The sequence below is a fragment of the Heptranchias perlo genome, chromosome 21 (assembly GCF_035084215.1).
Source record: "Heptranchias perlo isolate sHepPer1 chromosome 21, sHepPer1.hap1, whole genome shotgun sequence".
NCBI classification, from domain to species: domain Eukaryota; kingdom Metazoa; phylum Chordata; class Chondrichthyes; order Hexanchiformes; family Hexanchidae; genus Heptranchias; species Heptranchias perlo.
This window is the reverse complement of record NC_090345.1, coordinates 17,693,892-17,711,252: the sequence shown is the minus strand read 5'-3', so window position 1 is coordinate 17,711,252 and position 17,361 is coordinate 17,693,892. Positions and strand designations below refer to the sequence as shown.

Here is a 17,361-nt window from a genome sequence, read left to right as displayed (position 1 = left end):
AATTCCTCCTTTCTCTTGCCACTCCCACATATGCAACCCCAACTAACCTGTTTTGCTTTTCCTGTATGCTATCATTCTAAGCATTCCAATCATTGCCTCATTTCTTCTCAAGGTTATAATAGTTGTTGAGCTATCTTCAGACTTTCGGAGTGGGCAACTCGGCATTAATTCAGAAAATGTCATGCTGTTAAATTGATTTTTTTTTCCCCATACCACTGCATTTTTACTTACTGCTGGTAGTAAGTAAAGCTAACCAAAGGTCAAATTAATTGAAATTATTAACATTTATTAATTTAACACTCAAATGAACCATTTCATCAGTGAATCAGCAAAAATAAATTATTCTAGTGACAAGAAAAAAAAAGGATATCTCAAAGCGCTTTACAATCAATGAAGTAAAGTGCGACCTCTACCACCTCGAAGGACAAGGGAAGCAGGCGCATGGGAACAACACCACCTGCACGTTCCCCTCCAAGTCACACACCATCCCGACTTGGAAATATATCGTCGTTCCTTCATTGTCGCTGGGTCAAAATCCTGGAACTCCCTTCCTAACAGCACAGTGGGAGAACCGTCACCACACAGACTGCAGCGGTTCAAGAAGGCGGCTCACCACCACCTTCTCGAGGGCAATTAGGGATGGGCAATAAATGCCGGCCTTGCCAGCGACGCCCACATCCCGTGAACGAATAAAAAAAAAGTACTTTTTGAAGTCACTGTTATAATGTAGGAAACGCACAGCAATGTGATAATGACCAGATAGTCTGTTTTTAGTGTTGATTGAGGAGTAAATGTTGGCCAGGATACATGGGAATAACTCACCTGCTCTTCTTCGAAATAGTGCCATGGGACCTTTCATCCACCTGAGAGGGCAGACAGGGCCTCTGTTTAACGTCTCATCCGAAAGATGGCACCTCCGACAGTGCAGGACTCCCTCAGTACAGCATTGGAGTATCAGCCTGGATTGTGTGCTCAAGTCTCTGGAGTAGGACCTGAACCCACAACCTTCTGACTCAGAGGCGAGAGTGCTACCCACTGAGCCATGACTGATACAAGGAAAGTGACATTAAAAGCAAATTTCAATGCAGATCCACAAATTGAAGAATCAAAGAAAAATTTAATATTTTTCATGGCATCATAGAAATTACAGCACAGAGGAGGCCATTGGGCCTATTGCATATGTGCTGGTGCTAGATCTTTAATTTTAGCTGTATGCACTAATTGTATTTCCCTGCCCTTTCGTAATTTTTTTAACACATCAAAATAAAACTTATTGCACAGGGCTTTCTAAGGCCTGTGCTCTATAGTTTGTCAAATTGTTGAAATTTCAGAAGTTATTCATAATATAGAGGGCTGTAGAAAATACATCTAAAGTGTCTTGCTAGATTGAAAACCATGCCTAATAAGAAAAGCTCATCGATCCCTAAAGATGGTGACGTGTCTTCAGGAAAAACAAATGCTGCCATGGGTCAAACATTGATCTAGGCAAGTGCACCATCATCTTTGATTGGTAAGTGATTGATTATATATGCTGTGTTTTTCCTTGTTTTACTCACTTTTTTTCATAACTACTGCATGTTGATAATGTATTGCAACAGTTTGGAAATATGAATGTAGTATGTTCATTGCCTATAATTGCTTGATGTGCATGAAGTAAATAAACTAATTACTGGTTGTATGTCTCTTAAACAGACTTTATCTCTATGAATTGACAATGTTTTTACAATAATCACCTTAAAGATTCTCTCTTATATTTCCATAGATAATTATTCCATAGATATGCCATCTGAGTTTGCAGCATAAGATGGCATCATTCTTTTGGACGACGTGAAGGAGGATGACCTTGATTAGAGTATGTTGAACCTACTGAAGAGACTGCTGCTGGAGGACTTTCATACCTTTGGCAGGAACCTCCTCTGTGCCATTTTGGGATTACCCCATGTGAGCCAGAAAAGCTAGTGACATTAGTCACAATGGACATGTTCTGACCTTTTGTCATCTCAACCACACACCTAGAAAATGAAGGAGGAAGGCATTGAACTGATGCCATAGGATGTTCAAAATGTCTTTGAAGCTCTGCACTTAGTGCCATTTTTTTTGGCTGGTCAGCAACCAGTCAGTTACCTTCCTACAGGTCTTAAATATTGCAATTCACAGCTCCAATGAGCTCTTTGACGACCATTCTGCAGCAGCCATCAAAGCATGATCCTGTTTCGGTGCACTTGACATGCACTTCTTCCAAAGCGTCACCATATGGAGGGTCCTCCCAAAGCTTAATGGGTGGTGCGGTGTAAACTCTAAATAAATTAAATAACTATTAAAATATACTCCATCCGTAAGTTTGTGTCATTTTTTTTACATTATTTTGTGATAACACTAATTGCTATTGCACAGAATTTCTGAAAATCCAGTTTATTTGACATTTTGCATTTGGTTTTATTTGAAAAGTAATTTATGAAGTTAACTGTACCTTGATGCAATTTGAAATATAGGCATTTTTTAATGTTACAATACTCCCAAGGTTCCTCCTTGTAAGTGATGGTTTTAATTTGTGAGCAAAAATCATTTAATGCTGTATGTTTACACCCTGATCAGAAAGTGCAAACCAAGTATAATGCTACTAAAAGTACCCTTGCTGCTTAGTGCTATTTTCCGATGGGAATTAAGTTGGCTGCAAAATTACTTAAAAATATAAATGTCTCTCTTATAATTTTAGACACTGCTCCATCACCCCACAGAGCAGTATGGATTACTAAAAGGTGATTGTGCATGCCACAACATAAAATAGGACAAGGTCAGGATATTTCAAAGCCTATGCTGAATATTTTTCTTAAAGCAAACTCACTTTCTTGCAACAGGACTTTAATACCATTGCTCTGAAAAGTGAAAGGCTTACACATCAAAAGAAAAACTTGTATTTAAGTAGAATAGCCTACTTTGGCTTGTATCCCTTTATTTAAACTTTTCGAGTTTGAATTTCGATGGGGGATTCTCCCAATTGTCTGCAGTAACTTTGGCGGAAGATTTGCAGAAATTCTGGAGAAGTAGCAGTGATGCTTTTGCTCCAGGGTTTCTGTAGCTCTTTTGACATACGATTGGAAGAACCTCCATGGAAATTCAGGTGCTTTGACTGGCAAATCAAAGAACATAAAACATAAAAAGGTTATTTAGCCCATCTGATATGCTGTCTTCACATACCATGCACAGCTTGCCCAATCATGTATTCCACCTAAAGGCAGGTTCTGCAAAATTTTCTTTCATCCATTCTAAAGACAACAATATGCCAGAACATCCATCAAACATTGCAACTTTTAGTATTCAACTCTGATCAGTGTTTTCCGTGATACGACATGTCCAAGGTCGCAGCAGCTCAGCAACCATTATGTTCCATGGAGTAATTTTGATAATCTCTCTCTGTACTTTCCCTTTATAACCTTCAATTCCCATTCCTGTTCAATCTATCAATGGTCCCAGTTGATCTATTCAATAGTCAAGAAAAAAAAGCTGATTCTGTAACATTCCTCTCTTTTTAAAAAAAACAAAACCTATCATAACAGTAGAACAAAATGAAAAAGCTGCTGAGTTGAAAACCAAATGCTTGAAAGGAAGTCAGAATTGAAAGTTATGGGCTTTGTTTATAAAAATGCATCAAAATGGGCCATTGGGACTGTAAATGGAATTTTAGGCAAGTGAACTTGGAATGCTACCTGGTGCACTTTTAAACGCCAGGCCTTAGTTCCTGAAACAACCTGTGCAAAACCAGAATTTTAAAACTACCATACAGGCTGCCAGGGAAATCTGTGCTGCAGCATGAATGAGATCTGATCAGTATGGATGTTTGCATATATTCAAAATGTATGCTAGAACACAGAGTGATAGAATGAATGAGTAATTCAAATTTATTACTTTTTCATATTCAAAAAAGTGACATTTTTGACCATTTCTAAGGGAGGATTATTAATCTGAAATTTAGGCAATGCCATTCCTTTTTCTTCATTACAGATAATCATTTTGATTTCCTTTTTTTAAAGAAAATTGCCTGTGACAATTAGGCAGCTAATGTTGATGCCCTTGCAATTAAAAGTGTCAAAACTGCTATAGAACTTCATGTGCCTAATATTCCTAACTGCTAAATGAATTTATGTAAACCACTTTATAATGAATGTCTGTTTATATACCAGTAATGGGAATATATTTGTGGCTGAATTTTGCTTCTTACAATAAATGAATTTAAAAAAAAAATCAGTTTTTGCCTCATGGACAGTTGTTTAAGAAGCACTTTACTGTTTTTTGTAAATTTTAATATTCAGAAAAATTGCATTAGGAACAAGAATAGTTAGGCAACTGACTTCCAGAATTGTGGAAAACATTGTAAGAGTTTTGCTGAATGTGGGAGGTAATTATTTAGAAGATAAAATGAGTCAGTAGTTACTGTGTAAAATTTACCTTGTTTTCTGATATTTGCTATTTGAGCTTTTTCATTTAACATTTCAGAACTTGTAGAATTTTAATCTGTTAGCGCTTTAACTACTATGCTTTTTGACATTTTCTTTATATGTATAAGAATTTAACAATAGAATTTTGTCAAAATACACTAAATTGATTAGAAAATTTCATGATTCTACAATAAATAAAGTGGAGTGGAAATATTAATAATGTTGTGTAAAATTCTATTGTAACCCACACATGTAAGTGGATGCTGTGGTCAAATATAATTGAGCAGTATTGGGGTAATCCTTGGCTCAACAATGAGGCTTGTGCAAAGTGGTTTTGATTTGAATTTTGAGTCGCATTTTCTTTCTGGTGTTCTCAAATTTCTTTTACGAAAATACACCCCTTAATCTTTTGTAATACTGTTGTAAATATGCACAAAGGCTGGCAATTATTGGAGAGATTTCTTTTTTAACCTTGGGTATGATGGTTACAATTGTAGTGAATAAAAATGACTGGATTCATTTTAGGGTTTGATGAAATTGTGTTTGAACCTGATAGCACAGGTGTATATTCTTGGCAATGATGTACCAGCATTTGTTGCTGTCCGGCAGTTTAATGGTTCTCTGCTTTGTTGATTACTGGGCAAAGTTTTTTTTTCTGTTATTGTGGACTAGGTTTGTTTACCAGAACCATTGCTGCAACTAAAATCCGGCTTGAAAATGGCTCCGATCCTAACTCTTCCTCTTTCAACTACTTTGGGAGCATGACCAATGAAATCTGGAGAGGAATATATGATGGAAGTTAGAATGCTACTGAGGTGCAGTAGCCTTTGCTCTTTCGATGGATGAACGTTCTTGTCCTGAAAAAAAGTAACTTTCATTACAGCAGTACGAAAAAGGCAGCCAAACAATATATTGACCATCCTTTCGGGCATTTGCTAGAGCTTAAATTGACGTCAGCGGAAGCAAAAAGCACGAGTAAACTTTGGATGGAAAACTGTGCCATTTGAAATTTCTAAAAATTGGGGGGAAAAGTACCTGTTTACTATACAGAACATAAGACTCTGATTTAAGCTATGGGCTGTACTGAGTTAGCTACTCTCAGCAGGGCCACTAGGATTGACCTTTTATACCCTGGATTAGGGAGGGCAACATGAGCTAGTATTTATTCTCCTGTTTGCTAGCCAGTGACCTCTGCTGGTAATGCATGTAGGTAAGGACAGGACTAGACTGGACTGATACCTCTGTGGTTAAATAACCTGCTGATACTCACTGTCAAAGCTTACACATGAATGGCTAATTGGAGGGCAACTGCCCCAACAAGGAGCCAGAGGGGACGGTTTTCCACTGTTGCTCTCCCATTTCTCACCTGAAAATGAGTGGCCAGCAGTGGAGAATATGGAGTGGGCTTTGGGTGTGGGGGGCACCTCGCCTGACTCGTGGACACAAAAAAACCTACCTGTTACAATTTTCAGGTTAGCCTGTAAACAGGCGTACAAAACCCCCGTCCAAAACCGGCAGGAATCAACTTACACATGCAAATTTGGGTCCTATGCCAGTTGTCGTATTCCATTTGCAATTTTCAGATATAAATGCACGGAGCGTCTGCCATTTGTGCCAGGTAGTTTCATTGCACCTTACCTGTGATCAGTCAAGGTACTGCTGCAGGCCGCTCCGGAATAGGAGAATTAGGGGATCTTTTGTGAGGCCAGGAGAAGCCTGGATATTGTGGTCTATTGCCAACTCCTGGGTAGGCCCACACTTAACCCCACGCCCCCCTCTTGCCCCGCATCCCAATTACTTCTGGCTTGGCTAACTCATAAAGCTGCTGGATTTCCTGTTACCTTTCCCACCTCCCCCACCCACCCCCAAGCTTTGGGAGCTGCCCACTAACACTCATTTAGTGCTCACCAGCTCACCCAGATTAGGCGGATGAGACTCGATACTAAAAATGGTTTGAGCTTGTCGACGCTGGCTTTGGACAGGCGTTACCAACACTTCGCCAGTTTCTTGCCTGTTTTGGCCTGAAGTTTAAAAACCGCAATGTCTTCAGCAGGGGAGAGGAAAAATGATAAAATAAAAAAACAAGCTCTAATATGGAAAAATATGTGTATCTCCATCTCCAACCACTCCCTCTCTCCCCTTACCCGCACGCTGTTGCTCTTTTTCCTCCCATCTCGCTCTCTATCCCTCTCCATCTCTTTCTCTCTTGCTACCCTGCTCCTGCCCTCGCCACCCAGCCTCCCTTGCCTATCGTCTTCTATCCCTGTCTGTGTCTCCTTCCAGTCCTGCTCTGTCTTCCTTCTTGCTCGCTCTCTCCATCCATCCCCTTCTCTTGTACAGCAAGCATTTCTTGTACTAGCCTCACTTACTTCCATAATAGTTTTTTGTTCATGGTGTATAAAATGGCCATGAACGATTTAACATTCTGAATATTTGAGAGGCTTTGGTGAGTGGGGACAGAGATGAGGAAAGAAAGGAGAAATCCTAAATTGAATAATAGGTCTGAATGTATTATTTTCTGTGATATAGTACTGTAATTTCAACTATGCTGGAAATACACACAGCCGGACAAACCATATTGGAAAGAGTTATTTTCTTTATTTTAGACTACTTAGTTACAAAATTATGCAAATTTATCTTCCACTTATATTTTGGTTTCAGTTTGATTTGTTGGCACTTCTAGGAAATAAATCCTGTAGTGACATAAAGTTAGTGACTTTCACACATTTGAGTTCAGGAAAAATAATTACACTCAAAGCAGCTTGTCAAAAACATGGAACCATGTGTGCAGTCAAGCATACAGACAGATAGCTACATCGCTAGATGGATAAAGAAGGTAAATAAAACCAAATCAATATAGATCTAAAAAGAAATGGCCAGAAACCAGTTTAATTCCTTACCTATATATCTTGGGACGTTGACAGCTCAGCACTATTGTCAGCATGTATTATTTATTAAAATCACTTTTCAGAGTCAATGTAATATTGCAGCTTTGTTTCCAGTTCGTTAGAATAGCTGTGAACTTCTTTCTTTGGTTGACTTTCACATGCAGAGCCCTGCTATTATTATTTATGCCTAAATGCTACAGCAACTTCAGGCGAGGGGCAGATGGGCAAAATCCAAAAGTTGCTGTCCAAGATGCACCGCTCTGTCATTAGTTTCGCAAAAACGGCATCTTGCTGTCTGCCTCACCATTGAAATGCATTGATGGCTGTGAAGTTGTTGTATTTGCAGGGTCGATACGAACTAAACTCGCCATAGAAAGTTAAGTCATTTCAAGTCTAAGTACCCTTTTAACTATGTGATGTGTTAATTACTGCCAGTCAACCACTCTGGCACTGAAAATTAACTATTACATGTGTGGAGTCTCATTCCTTCAGGTTTCCAATGTTGTTGGCGATTTAAAAAAAAAACATTTTTAATTACATTTAAAAAAAATTCTCTCTGTACCTGATTTGACGTTGAATTCACCCATTCTAATTTACATTTCCTGCTCAGTCCTTGCACTGTTAGTTTCTCAATCCTTCAATCTGATTGGTTGAGGAGATAATCAGTTGTTCCTGTTTCCCTCGCTGCGACGTTATCACCTCTCATTTTCAACAACTTGTAGCGCAAAATGTTAACAGGACAAGGGCAAGTCTCAACTAATGGTGGAAGCTGTTCTTTGCCCTGCTGCAGCATATCCTGGGCTGTTATTCTAAAAATAATTTTCCAAATTAATGTACTGGATATAAAATTTCCTTTATGCTTGAGTTACTTATTAATTATGCACTGCCATGGATCTATCCATGTTGAATTTCATTACTTAAGCAGTCACTTACCTCTGCAAAATCTTTTGATTTTCTTTCCAATGTCCTTTCCCTTCTGAAAGTACTGACTTATGCTGGGACAGAGGAGTCGTCTGGCTGTTACCGATGCGCAAGCCTGAATGCTAAATGTCAGCATGCCATTTTGACTTCTGATGATATTTTACCCAAGTCTCATTCTACCGTACCTCTACATTCACAAGTAATAATTTTCCAGAAGGGGCTACTTGATTGCGATGAGTTAAGTCAGGACAGATGCGATAGGCCCAGAACTGGCTGGTATGGTGCATCTCACAGCGAGCAATGTGAATTGGACTTTTTACCTTCCCCTTCAGAGATCGCATTGTATTTACCCTGCGAATTGCTTGAAATGCAAACTGATGATGGTGCAGCGACGTCAGCGCACATCTGGGAGCTCATGAACATCATGCCCAATTATCCATCATCTTAAACAATAAAAGAAATGGTTAGAGAGAAACAGAGCAAATGACGGAGAAGGACATAGGCTGAATTAGTCTCAAATTTGATACAGAAAGAGAAATAAAGAGGGAAAACAGTAGATTAAGAAAGAGAGGGGAAAAAAACAAAGGAAAAGTAAGAAAGAAAACAAGCAGAGAAGAGGATATTGTAACCCAGTTGTGTTTGGGAATTGTATTCGCCCTTGAAGTTAATGAGGGAATGATAGGGTAGGTGTGCGTAATGCACAAACATTCTTGACCCAGGAAGTATAGAACCAGCGGCCCCATCCATCATGATCAGGAACAGTGGAACTGTTTACATAGGAATTGCTGCACGAGAAAAGACCAAGGTCCAGCTAGTTCGCCTTCTACCATCCTGGTAGTTGCATGATATAATGATAATGGAGTTGTTGACTAATCATAGCAATCTATTTCTAACAATTAGTCTACAACAGACCAAGAAATGACACGAGGAAAACCCCAGTGGTGGAGAGCTTTGGGATCCACTGGTCCTAAGCCACCTTTTCCTCCCAAGCACACTACACTTAACCACGTCATATCTGAAATTTCTTGTACTGTACCCCAATATTATTTTTGGAAAGAAAACAATCTAATTTGCATTTGTGTGTGGAAACAGCTTTGCATCCTGAAAATTATTGACTTCCCATACTAACAGGAGTGTGGATGGCAAGACAAAGTTTTTTCAAAAAAAACTATAGGAACAATTCACTATCTGCTGGATTGAGACTCCACAGCTTCTTTAAGGACCATAAATCGTATCATTAAATGGGTCCTTATGACATGAATTACCAGCCCTAAATGGTTGCAGTGAGATTAATCGCATTAACGGCGTAAATCCAGCAATTTCATAACATGCAATTAATTTCAATATAGAGGTTCACGACGAGGTTTCAGTTTTTTTGGTTTTGTCGGAGCTAACAGCAGAAGCTGGATATCGTCCAGCAATTTGTGGAGAATCGGAATGCATCTCTTCCTCGCCATAAATTGAGGTATCTTTTACAAACTAATAATGGTGAGTGCTGTTAATTTGCCATTATTTTTGCAACAATTTGTGGGCCATAATCTGGGATTGTGTGTGTGGCTCAACTATACACAGGAGGTGCAATTACTAATAATTTATTCGTAGTGCTTTTCATACTAGGATAGACATTTCAGTCCTCTTTATGGCATTCTACCTGTACTCCTTTTTTAAAAAATGAGCATTATTTGTTTCACCCTCTTAAGTCAGCAAGATTAATTAATTTTTTCAGTTAGATTTAGAAATACTTTAATTCCTCCCCAACCAAATATAATTAAAATTAATTCCACTTGTTTTCATGTTTGAATTACTTGTCAGAAAGAAAACCAAATATAAAATCCAAGACATCTACAAAATCAATACCCTCCTTTTATGTCATATTGAAGTAATCGCTCTTGCTTTCTTTGGACACATAGCACTGGAAGCAACTCAAATACAGTACAATTGATATTTGTTTGTATATTTGGAAAAATGTATGTAATTGAAGGTAAAATTCTTGTTGTAATTTAGTATTTAGAAAACTGAATGTAAGGAATGTTATAATGGCCATTGGCATCTTGGTAATTGCTTTATGTTCTGTTTTGCCACCAGAGTGCAGTGTTGTTTTCTGTTAGCTATATGATTTGAGTTGGAACAATTATTATGCACCATGGGTTGGTAATATGAATAAACATCTTGGGCAATATCTAGTGGCAGTATAGAAACTGGTTTTAAAACATGGGGAGTTGGCACCGTTGTAATATGTCAGGAGTGACATTTATGATCAGTAAGAGTAAAACTGTATGAAAACCTGTTTAAACATATGGAGCTCTGTTACTTTTAAGAGAGACAACATCAAAATGGATTATGTATTTGAACCAAAATGGATAATTGGCAATCATAATGAGTGATACTTTGTAGGTCTTTATGCACTGTAATACTATTTACCACACTTGAGAATTGTAGTATAATACTCTTGCAAAATACACTTAAAGCATTTGCTAGTAGAAAAGCAAAAAAAAAAATTCCTGCAGTGAAATTCCTAAACTTGTTGCATTGACTGAGCCGTGAGTTTCAAAAATAAATTACCAGATTTTTATTGCCAATTAGTGCCATTGAATTGTTAACGATGGCAGCATTGTTTATGTGAGTCTGCTATTCTTTATTGAAATGGTTTGTTGCTGTATTTCAATGGTAGATATTTTAATATTTATGATTGTGATTACAGAATTCCTGTAACAGCTCAACATTTGTTTCTGTAAAGTATAAATCAGGATAACAAAGAAATACTGGGAAACACCTGTCAATGATGCTACAACTGTAGATATTAGAAATTGTACAGATACATGGTGATTGAGTAGTGCAATGGCTAGACCCTGGCATTCCAACTCAGGGAGCTGGTTTTGAATCAAGCCCAAATTGATGGGTTGAAAGCTTAATCTTTGCTGGGAAAGTGCAGCATTTGCCAGCACTAACATCCTCACCTTGATTGCCAATTTTAAATACACCAAAAAATGTATAATCTTGATGTCATGCTTTGTTAGATGAAAAACAATCTTAAAATGTGTGATTTTCAGCTGTAACCTGAAACCGATGAGTACATTCCAGTTCTCTATTCTGTACCAAGGAAATAAACTGACGTCACCCCATGTTTACTTAATAACGAGTGGACTTTGTGTCTTTCGAAGAGACATAGCTTCTCCATAGCGACAGAATAATGCAGTGTGGTGTACGATCCTGTCCTCGTAAAATGGCTTATCATTCAACTTACCATGAGCAACGCCATGGGAAACTCGCTTAATGTTATAAAAACAGTATGGCTGTGCTTGTTTCCTATTGGCCAGTGCCATTTCAATGTTACATTTTTTAATTGGCTCAAATTTCCTATTCCTAAACGAGCAACTAGAACTTTGTAAATGGTGAGAAAAATCTATCACTTAAAGAGCAGAAACTGAACCAGTTGATTGCTCAATTTTTTTACCAAATCATTTTGGCCAGCATATTGTTTTAGTAGCCTTAGAAGACACTTCATTTAATATAAATATTATAAATGATTGCATTTTATGTATGTGTATTATTACTCATCGATTCCCTGCATGCTTTTATAAATCCCTACAAAATGTTTTCCATGAGAGGCTTACTCCTGCTTTGGTATCTTGGTCCTCGGTTTCAACTCATAGGAACATAAGAATGTGCAGGACTGGAAAATATCATTGCAGTCCATCTGGCCAATCCCAGTTTTTAGTAAATATCATATCTCATGATACCTCTCATACCCCTCTATTGGCAGGTACTTATTTGACTTTTTCTTGAATTTGCTGGTACAGTTAACCCCAATGCCTCTTTTGGCAGTCTATTTCATATATTTATCAACCTCTGCTTAAGACAGTTAAATTTAAATTCTCTTTTCACCTTTCCTCTACTAAGTTTAAATTTATGGCTATTCCCTTTTGTGGAATCTGTAACTATGTTAAATATGTTGATGTTTATCTTGCTTATGCTTTTTAGGATCTTGAATACTTAGAAAAGATCATCCTGGAGTGTAAGCATTCCTAGATTCTGCAGCCTCTTCTCATAGCTCATCACCTGCATCGGCTTTTCTTTCTAGAGTTTGTCCAAAAATCATATTCACTCATTCCATAACTCTGCTATACTAACAGCAGCTTCGGACTGCCTGAACTTATGCCTCCACCATCCAGTTCAAATGACCCATGTAATCTAAATTGTGGCCCAACCAAATATTAATTGCCATAATCAGTGGACTGGAGGGAAGCTAAATAAACAATGTTGGCTCCCTATCTTGCCTTGTAATAGGAAAAGGCTTCTTATGGTACATTTAAAACTTTTATGCATGTGATTATTTGTGTTTATATAATTTTGTTCTTCTATGGTTGCAATACATTATCTTTTTAAAATTGTTGTTGGTGTGTAACTTTATGATGTAGGCTCAGGCACTTGAAACTTTGCAAAATACTACCCAATATAATCTGCATATAACAATATGATGTAACTTTATTTCATCTAAAGTTATGAATGTTTTATATAATGTACATTTATTTTTGAAATATTTCAGTAATATAACTAAAATGTTATACCATTTTAATATATAACATTTACATGTATAATTACATACAATTATCTGAGTTACTGTGAGCAATGACCCAGAAGATCTGCTAGATTAAAAGAATAAATTGCACAGATGTAATCTCTCTGTAATAGTACAGCAGATTATCTGTGATGTAATACATTAGACCAGACTCCCTATCAGAGGTGTCTGCCTTGCTTGGTTTGAGTTAGTGAGCTTTGAGGTTGCTTGTTGCTCTTCTGGTTTTCTGGTTAAGAATATAATTGACATGGAAAGAAAAGAGGAGTTAACTCTCCTGCATTAAAGTTAGAAGAAATCCTATACTGGATCTGTAAGTGAAAAATGTTTTAGGAGATTAGCTGACAATATAGTTGGTAATTATAAGAATAAAAATACAGATTGTGTAATCATTTTTCATTTGTTCTTGGAATGTGGGCGACACTGGCAAGTCCACGTTCATTGCTCGTTCCTAGTTGTCCTGAGAAAGGTGGTGGGCTGTCTTCTTGAACTGCTACACACTGAATTCGGTACATTAAAATAAAACCCTCTCGAATTGAATAAGGTTCTTTTAATTATTTTCAGATCTGTACAAAGTGAACAACTTAAACCATGTGGTTTTAAAATATTGCCCAAAGACTCAGTTTTTCCTGTTAGCTATCATTTGTTCTCCTGATTCTGTTTTTGGATTATTTGACTGCTGCAAAATGGTGATACAGTGGAAGCATTAACTGTATATCAATAATGTAAACTATTTCAAATGTTTCTTTATTAAAATTAAATAGCCAGTGAGATGTGGTCCAAAATATGGTTTTATCATAGCTTCCTGAATATTACTATTAACAACTGGTTAAATAAGTTATCTTCAAACTTTCCTAATTATCATGATTTGCATACCATACCTGCTGTAAAACCTACAGTATTGTGTCATAGTGAGTTTTTGAAAGGGCTGCATCAGCAATGCTGTTATGCAACATGTTGGAGCTCTAAAGAAATGTCAAAAAATTATAGGATGTGGGTTTGTTTGCATCTGTAATTCTTCACAATGAATTCTTAGTCAACGTGGTAGAAAATGCCCCCATTTGGGACCAGTGAGGGCTTGGGGCCAAAGTAATAAATTTCTAGTTTGAATACTGATAGTGGACATTACTGTTTAAATATGCCCATGAATATATATTTTTTTATATTAACTTAATTTTAGGTAAATGTTAAATTGCAGAATATTTACCTTTGATGTGAATTAGTAAGTTTTGAACTATGTAATAAAGTGAATCTTTGATTTAACTGAATAATATTTGATTTTATTTTCTTCAAATTAACAACTCCTGTTTGTGAACTAAGATACGATCCTTGAACTCTGATGTTTAATTTGATTCAGTGGTTTAACCACATTGAATTGATTGGGTATTGCAAATGGAAGTTAAGGCAGAAGCTCAATGCGATAATTAAAAATGAAACTTTGACTTGTTCATTAAAAAAAAAATGCAACATGATGCACATAAACAAGAGTCATTGATGTTCCCTTTAATTCATTTTATTCAGTGATATTTCTTCCTTTCCAGGATGATATTTACATGTATGGAGGAAAAATTGATATTGATAATGGAAATATCACGAATGAACTATGGATCTTCAACATCCCCACTCTATCGTGGACTAGAAAAACTCCAACAGTTCTAGCCCATGGCCAGCAGTATGATGTGGAAGGACATTCTGCACATATCATTGAAATGGATAGTGGAGATGTTATCATGATCATCATTTTTGGATATTCTGCACTTTATGGTTACATAAACAGTGTTCAGGAATACAATATAAGTAAGTAATTTGTACATGTGTTTTGAGTGCCCAAAATGCATCATGAAATCAGTTCATCGGAACAGGCTCACAGGTTTTGAGAATGAAGCAAAATTTTGTAATGGAAATATATTACACACTAGAATCTTTTAGCAGTTTAGAGTTAATGGGGGTGATTTTAACCTCCAAGAATGGGTGGGTCGGGGGCAGGTGGGAGTTGAAAATTGTTTTTTTGGGTCGCAACCACAAAATTTTTGGACTTTGCATTCCCAGTGGGAAGCCAGTACTTTTACGCGCCTACGTTAAACCTGGAAATAAAGCCGGGTTGCAGTTGCAACCCAAAAAACAACTATTTTCAACTCCCACCCGTTCTTGGGGGTTAAATCATCCCCAATGTCTTATTTCGAACCAGTTCCTTTCTTTTAGAGCAAACCTTAGATATAGGACTCCTATCATCAAATGCCCTGTAGTTTGGTCATTTTATAAGCTGATTGATTGAGGAAAAATTATTAATATATTCACTGTGTGCAAAGCTACTAATAGATTTTGCCTTTAAAAAATTTCCCTGGATCTGTCTGTAAAAATCACAAAACTGAATCCTTTGCTACTAAGTGGATGGGCTGTGTAAAGAGTCCCATGTTAGACATCATTCAAGCATATTCATCTAGGAAGTTCAATTTGCTGAGCTCTGCACATGAGCCCAGCAATTATATCCTACAATGGAAGAGGAGAGCTGCTACCAAATAATAATGTGAAAAAAACCTCAAGAACCTTTTTAGTTTTAGTATGACTTAACATCGTGAATCTTGTGCTAGCAGTTATGCTCGAATTTCTCAAATAGATGTTTTCTTTATCCATATTCTTAATTGTATCATCAGATACAGTATAATTCCAAATAACATGATTTTGTTTGAAAATGTGTGAGCTGTAGATGCAAGTTACAGAATAATATGGCACTGTGTGGAGGTAGCTAAGCACGTTACTGTTGGCAATCGTCTACGGTTGGTGTTATGTTACAGGTACAATCATAGAGCAGTGGACCCAAGCTCTGCATCACTCTCTGAGGGAAAACAGCTCTGTGCAAGCTGAAAAGACAGTCGGCTGTTTGCTAACATTAAAATGTTTGAAAATGGCACTTCAACTTTTTAAAGTTCGTTTTGTAACGGTGCCAGATATACTGCAGTAGGTATGAAGGTGAAGTAGGCTGAAAGTACTTTCTTGAGGGCAATTTGGGTGATTTCACTTCCAAGTTATACTACACATTCCGTGTCGGTGCAAAGCAGTTTTACTGCTTTACACTGGTGCAAAAATTGTAGCATAGCTGCCTTATGAAAGTGATGACAACAAATAGTTTATTTCCTGAGTAGGCTCTTTCAGCAGTCACCAGTACACTTATTTTATGGAGAATCTTAGCTTAAATCAAATATAAAACAGCTTTGAGTGTCTTTTTGTCAACTCCATTTCAGTTTAGTCTTCATTAAAACCCTTTAATCGATTTGTCATAAATATAAGGTAAACTTTAGGTGAAATGTGGTAAACTTAAACTTTAGAATACAAAGTAGGTTAATTTGTGTTATAACATATATACTAGAAAAGAGTTACTCATCTACATTCAGTCTTAAATGTTCTGGAAACTGGTGAAATGATGTTTGATGCAGAGGAACAGTTTCATAGCTAGCTGAACTGTTGTCAGTTTGAATCCCATTTGAGTCAGTTTCTGCAGCCAGTTGTCTTGACTCTGCAATATCATATGAAATATCTGGTCAGGGATGAGATAAGGCTATTTGGCTCATCAAGGTTCATCTTTTAAGTACTGTAACTCTCTCCCATCATAGCATCTAACCTTATTTTGAACCAAACCAACATTTTTGTCTTTTCTAATCTGCCTGGCAGATTACTTCAAACATTTATCACTCTTTATGTACAGAAAGAAATACTTGCATTTACGTAGCACCTTATCACATGGAAACTACTCAAATCACTTGACACAATTAATTACTTTTGGAGTAAGTGCAATGACTGTATGTCAATGGGCAAATACAAGCACCGTTCTCTGCCAACAGTGTCCTACAAGTTGTAATAATATGAATGGTTAATTTTTTTTTGCGGTATTTAAGTATTGGTCAAGACACGTAGGGAACTCATTGCTTTTCTTTGAATAGTGTTATGAGGTCATTTAATGTTCACATGAACATAAAGATAAGATCTTGATTTAATGTTGCCCCTGAGGGACAGCATATTTAACAATGCAGTACCCTCTCAGTACTGTAGCTCAGATTGTGCACTTAAGTCCTTATGTGGGACTCAAACGTAGAGCTTTCTGAAGTAGAGGTGAGTATGCTACCAACTGAGTCAAGCTAAGTAAAGCTGACTCAGTTGGTATCTGTTTTAAATTTAATTTCACTAATTTCCATTTATGTTTCCAGGTTCTACTATTCTGACTTAATTTGAAATAAAAACCTGAATTTACTTAGTGCTATCTTATAAACTTTGAAGTTCCTTCTCTCCCTGCCCCTTCCAACTGCTTTCTTTATAGACAGTAAAGCTTAAGCCTTTCCAGTCTTGTCTCATAGCTCATCTCTTTTACATTTGGTTGCCAACCATCTGCTTTTGGAGTGGAGAGTCAGCTTTTTCTTCCCCTATTTGCACTATTAGCACTGTGTTGGATGAACAGCTGTTTTTGGGCTGGCTGAAATTGTTCCATAGTTCACCTCTTCTGCTTGTACACAATTCTTCAGTGCATGTGCAAAAGAGATGAACTGCA

General features: G+C 37.1%; 1 protein-coding gene and 1 long non-coding RNA gene across 7 annotated transcripts in view; both read left to right on the top strand.

Moving 5' to 3' along the window:
• Window positions 1-17,361, top strand: part of atrnl1b (attractin-like 1b) — a 713,064-nt gene that overhangs the window by 104,385 nt on the left and 591,318 nt on the right. For all 6 annotated transcript variants that reach the window (XM_068002149.1, XM_068002150.1, XM_068002151.1 and 3 more), the window contains exon 8: window positions 14,363-14,618. In XM_068002149.1, the coding sequence (XP_067858250.1) occupies window positions 14,363-14,618 (256 nt within the window). The remainder of the gene's footprint in view (window positions 1-14,362; window positions 14,619-17,361) is intronic.
• LOC137340006 (uncharacterized) lies at window positions 270-2,327 on the top strand. Its single transcript, XR_010966676.1, has 2 exons — window positions 270-1,510; window positions 1,763-2,327. It is a non-coding gene; the product is annotated as an uncharacterized lncRNA (long non-coding RNA).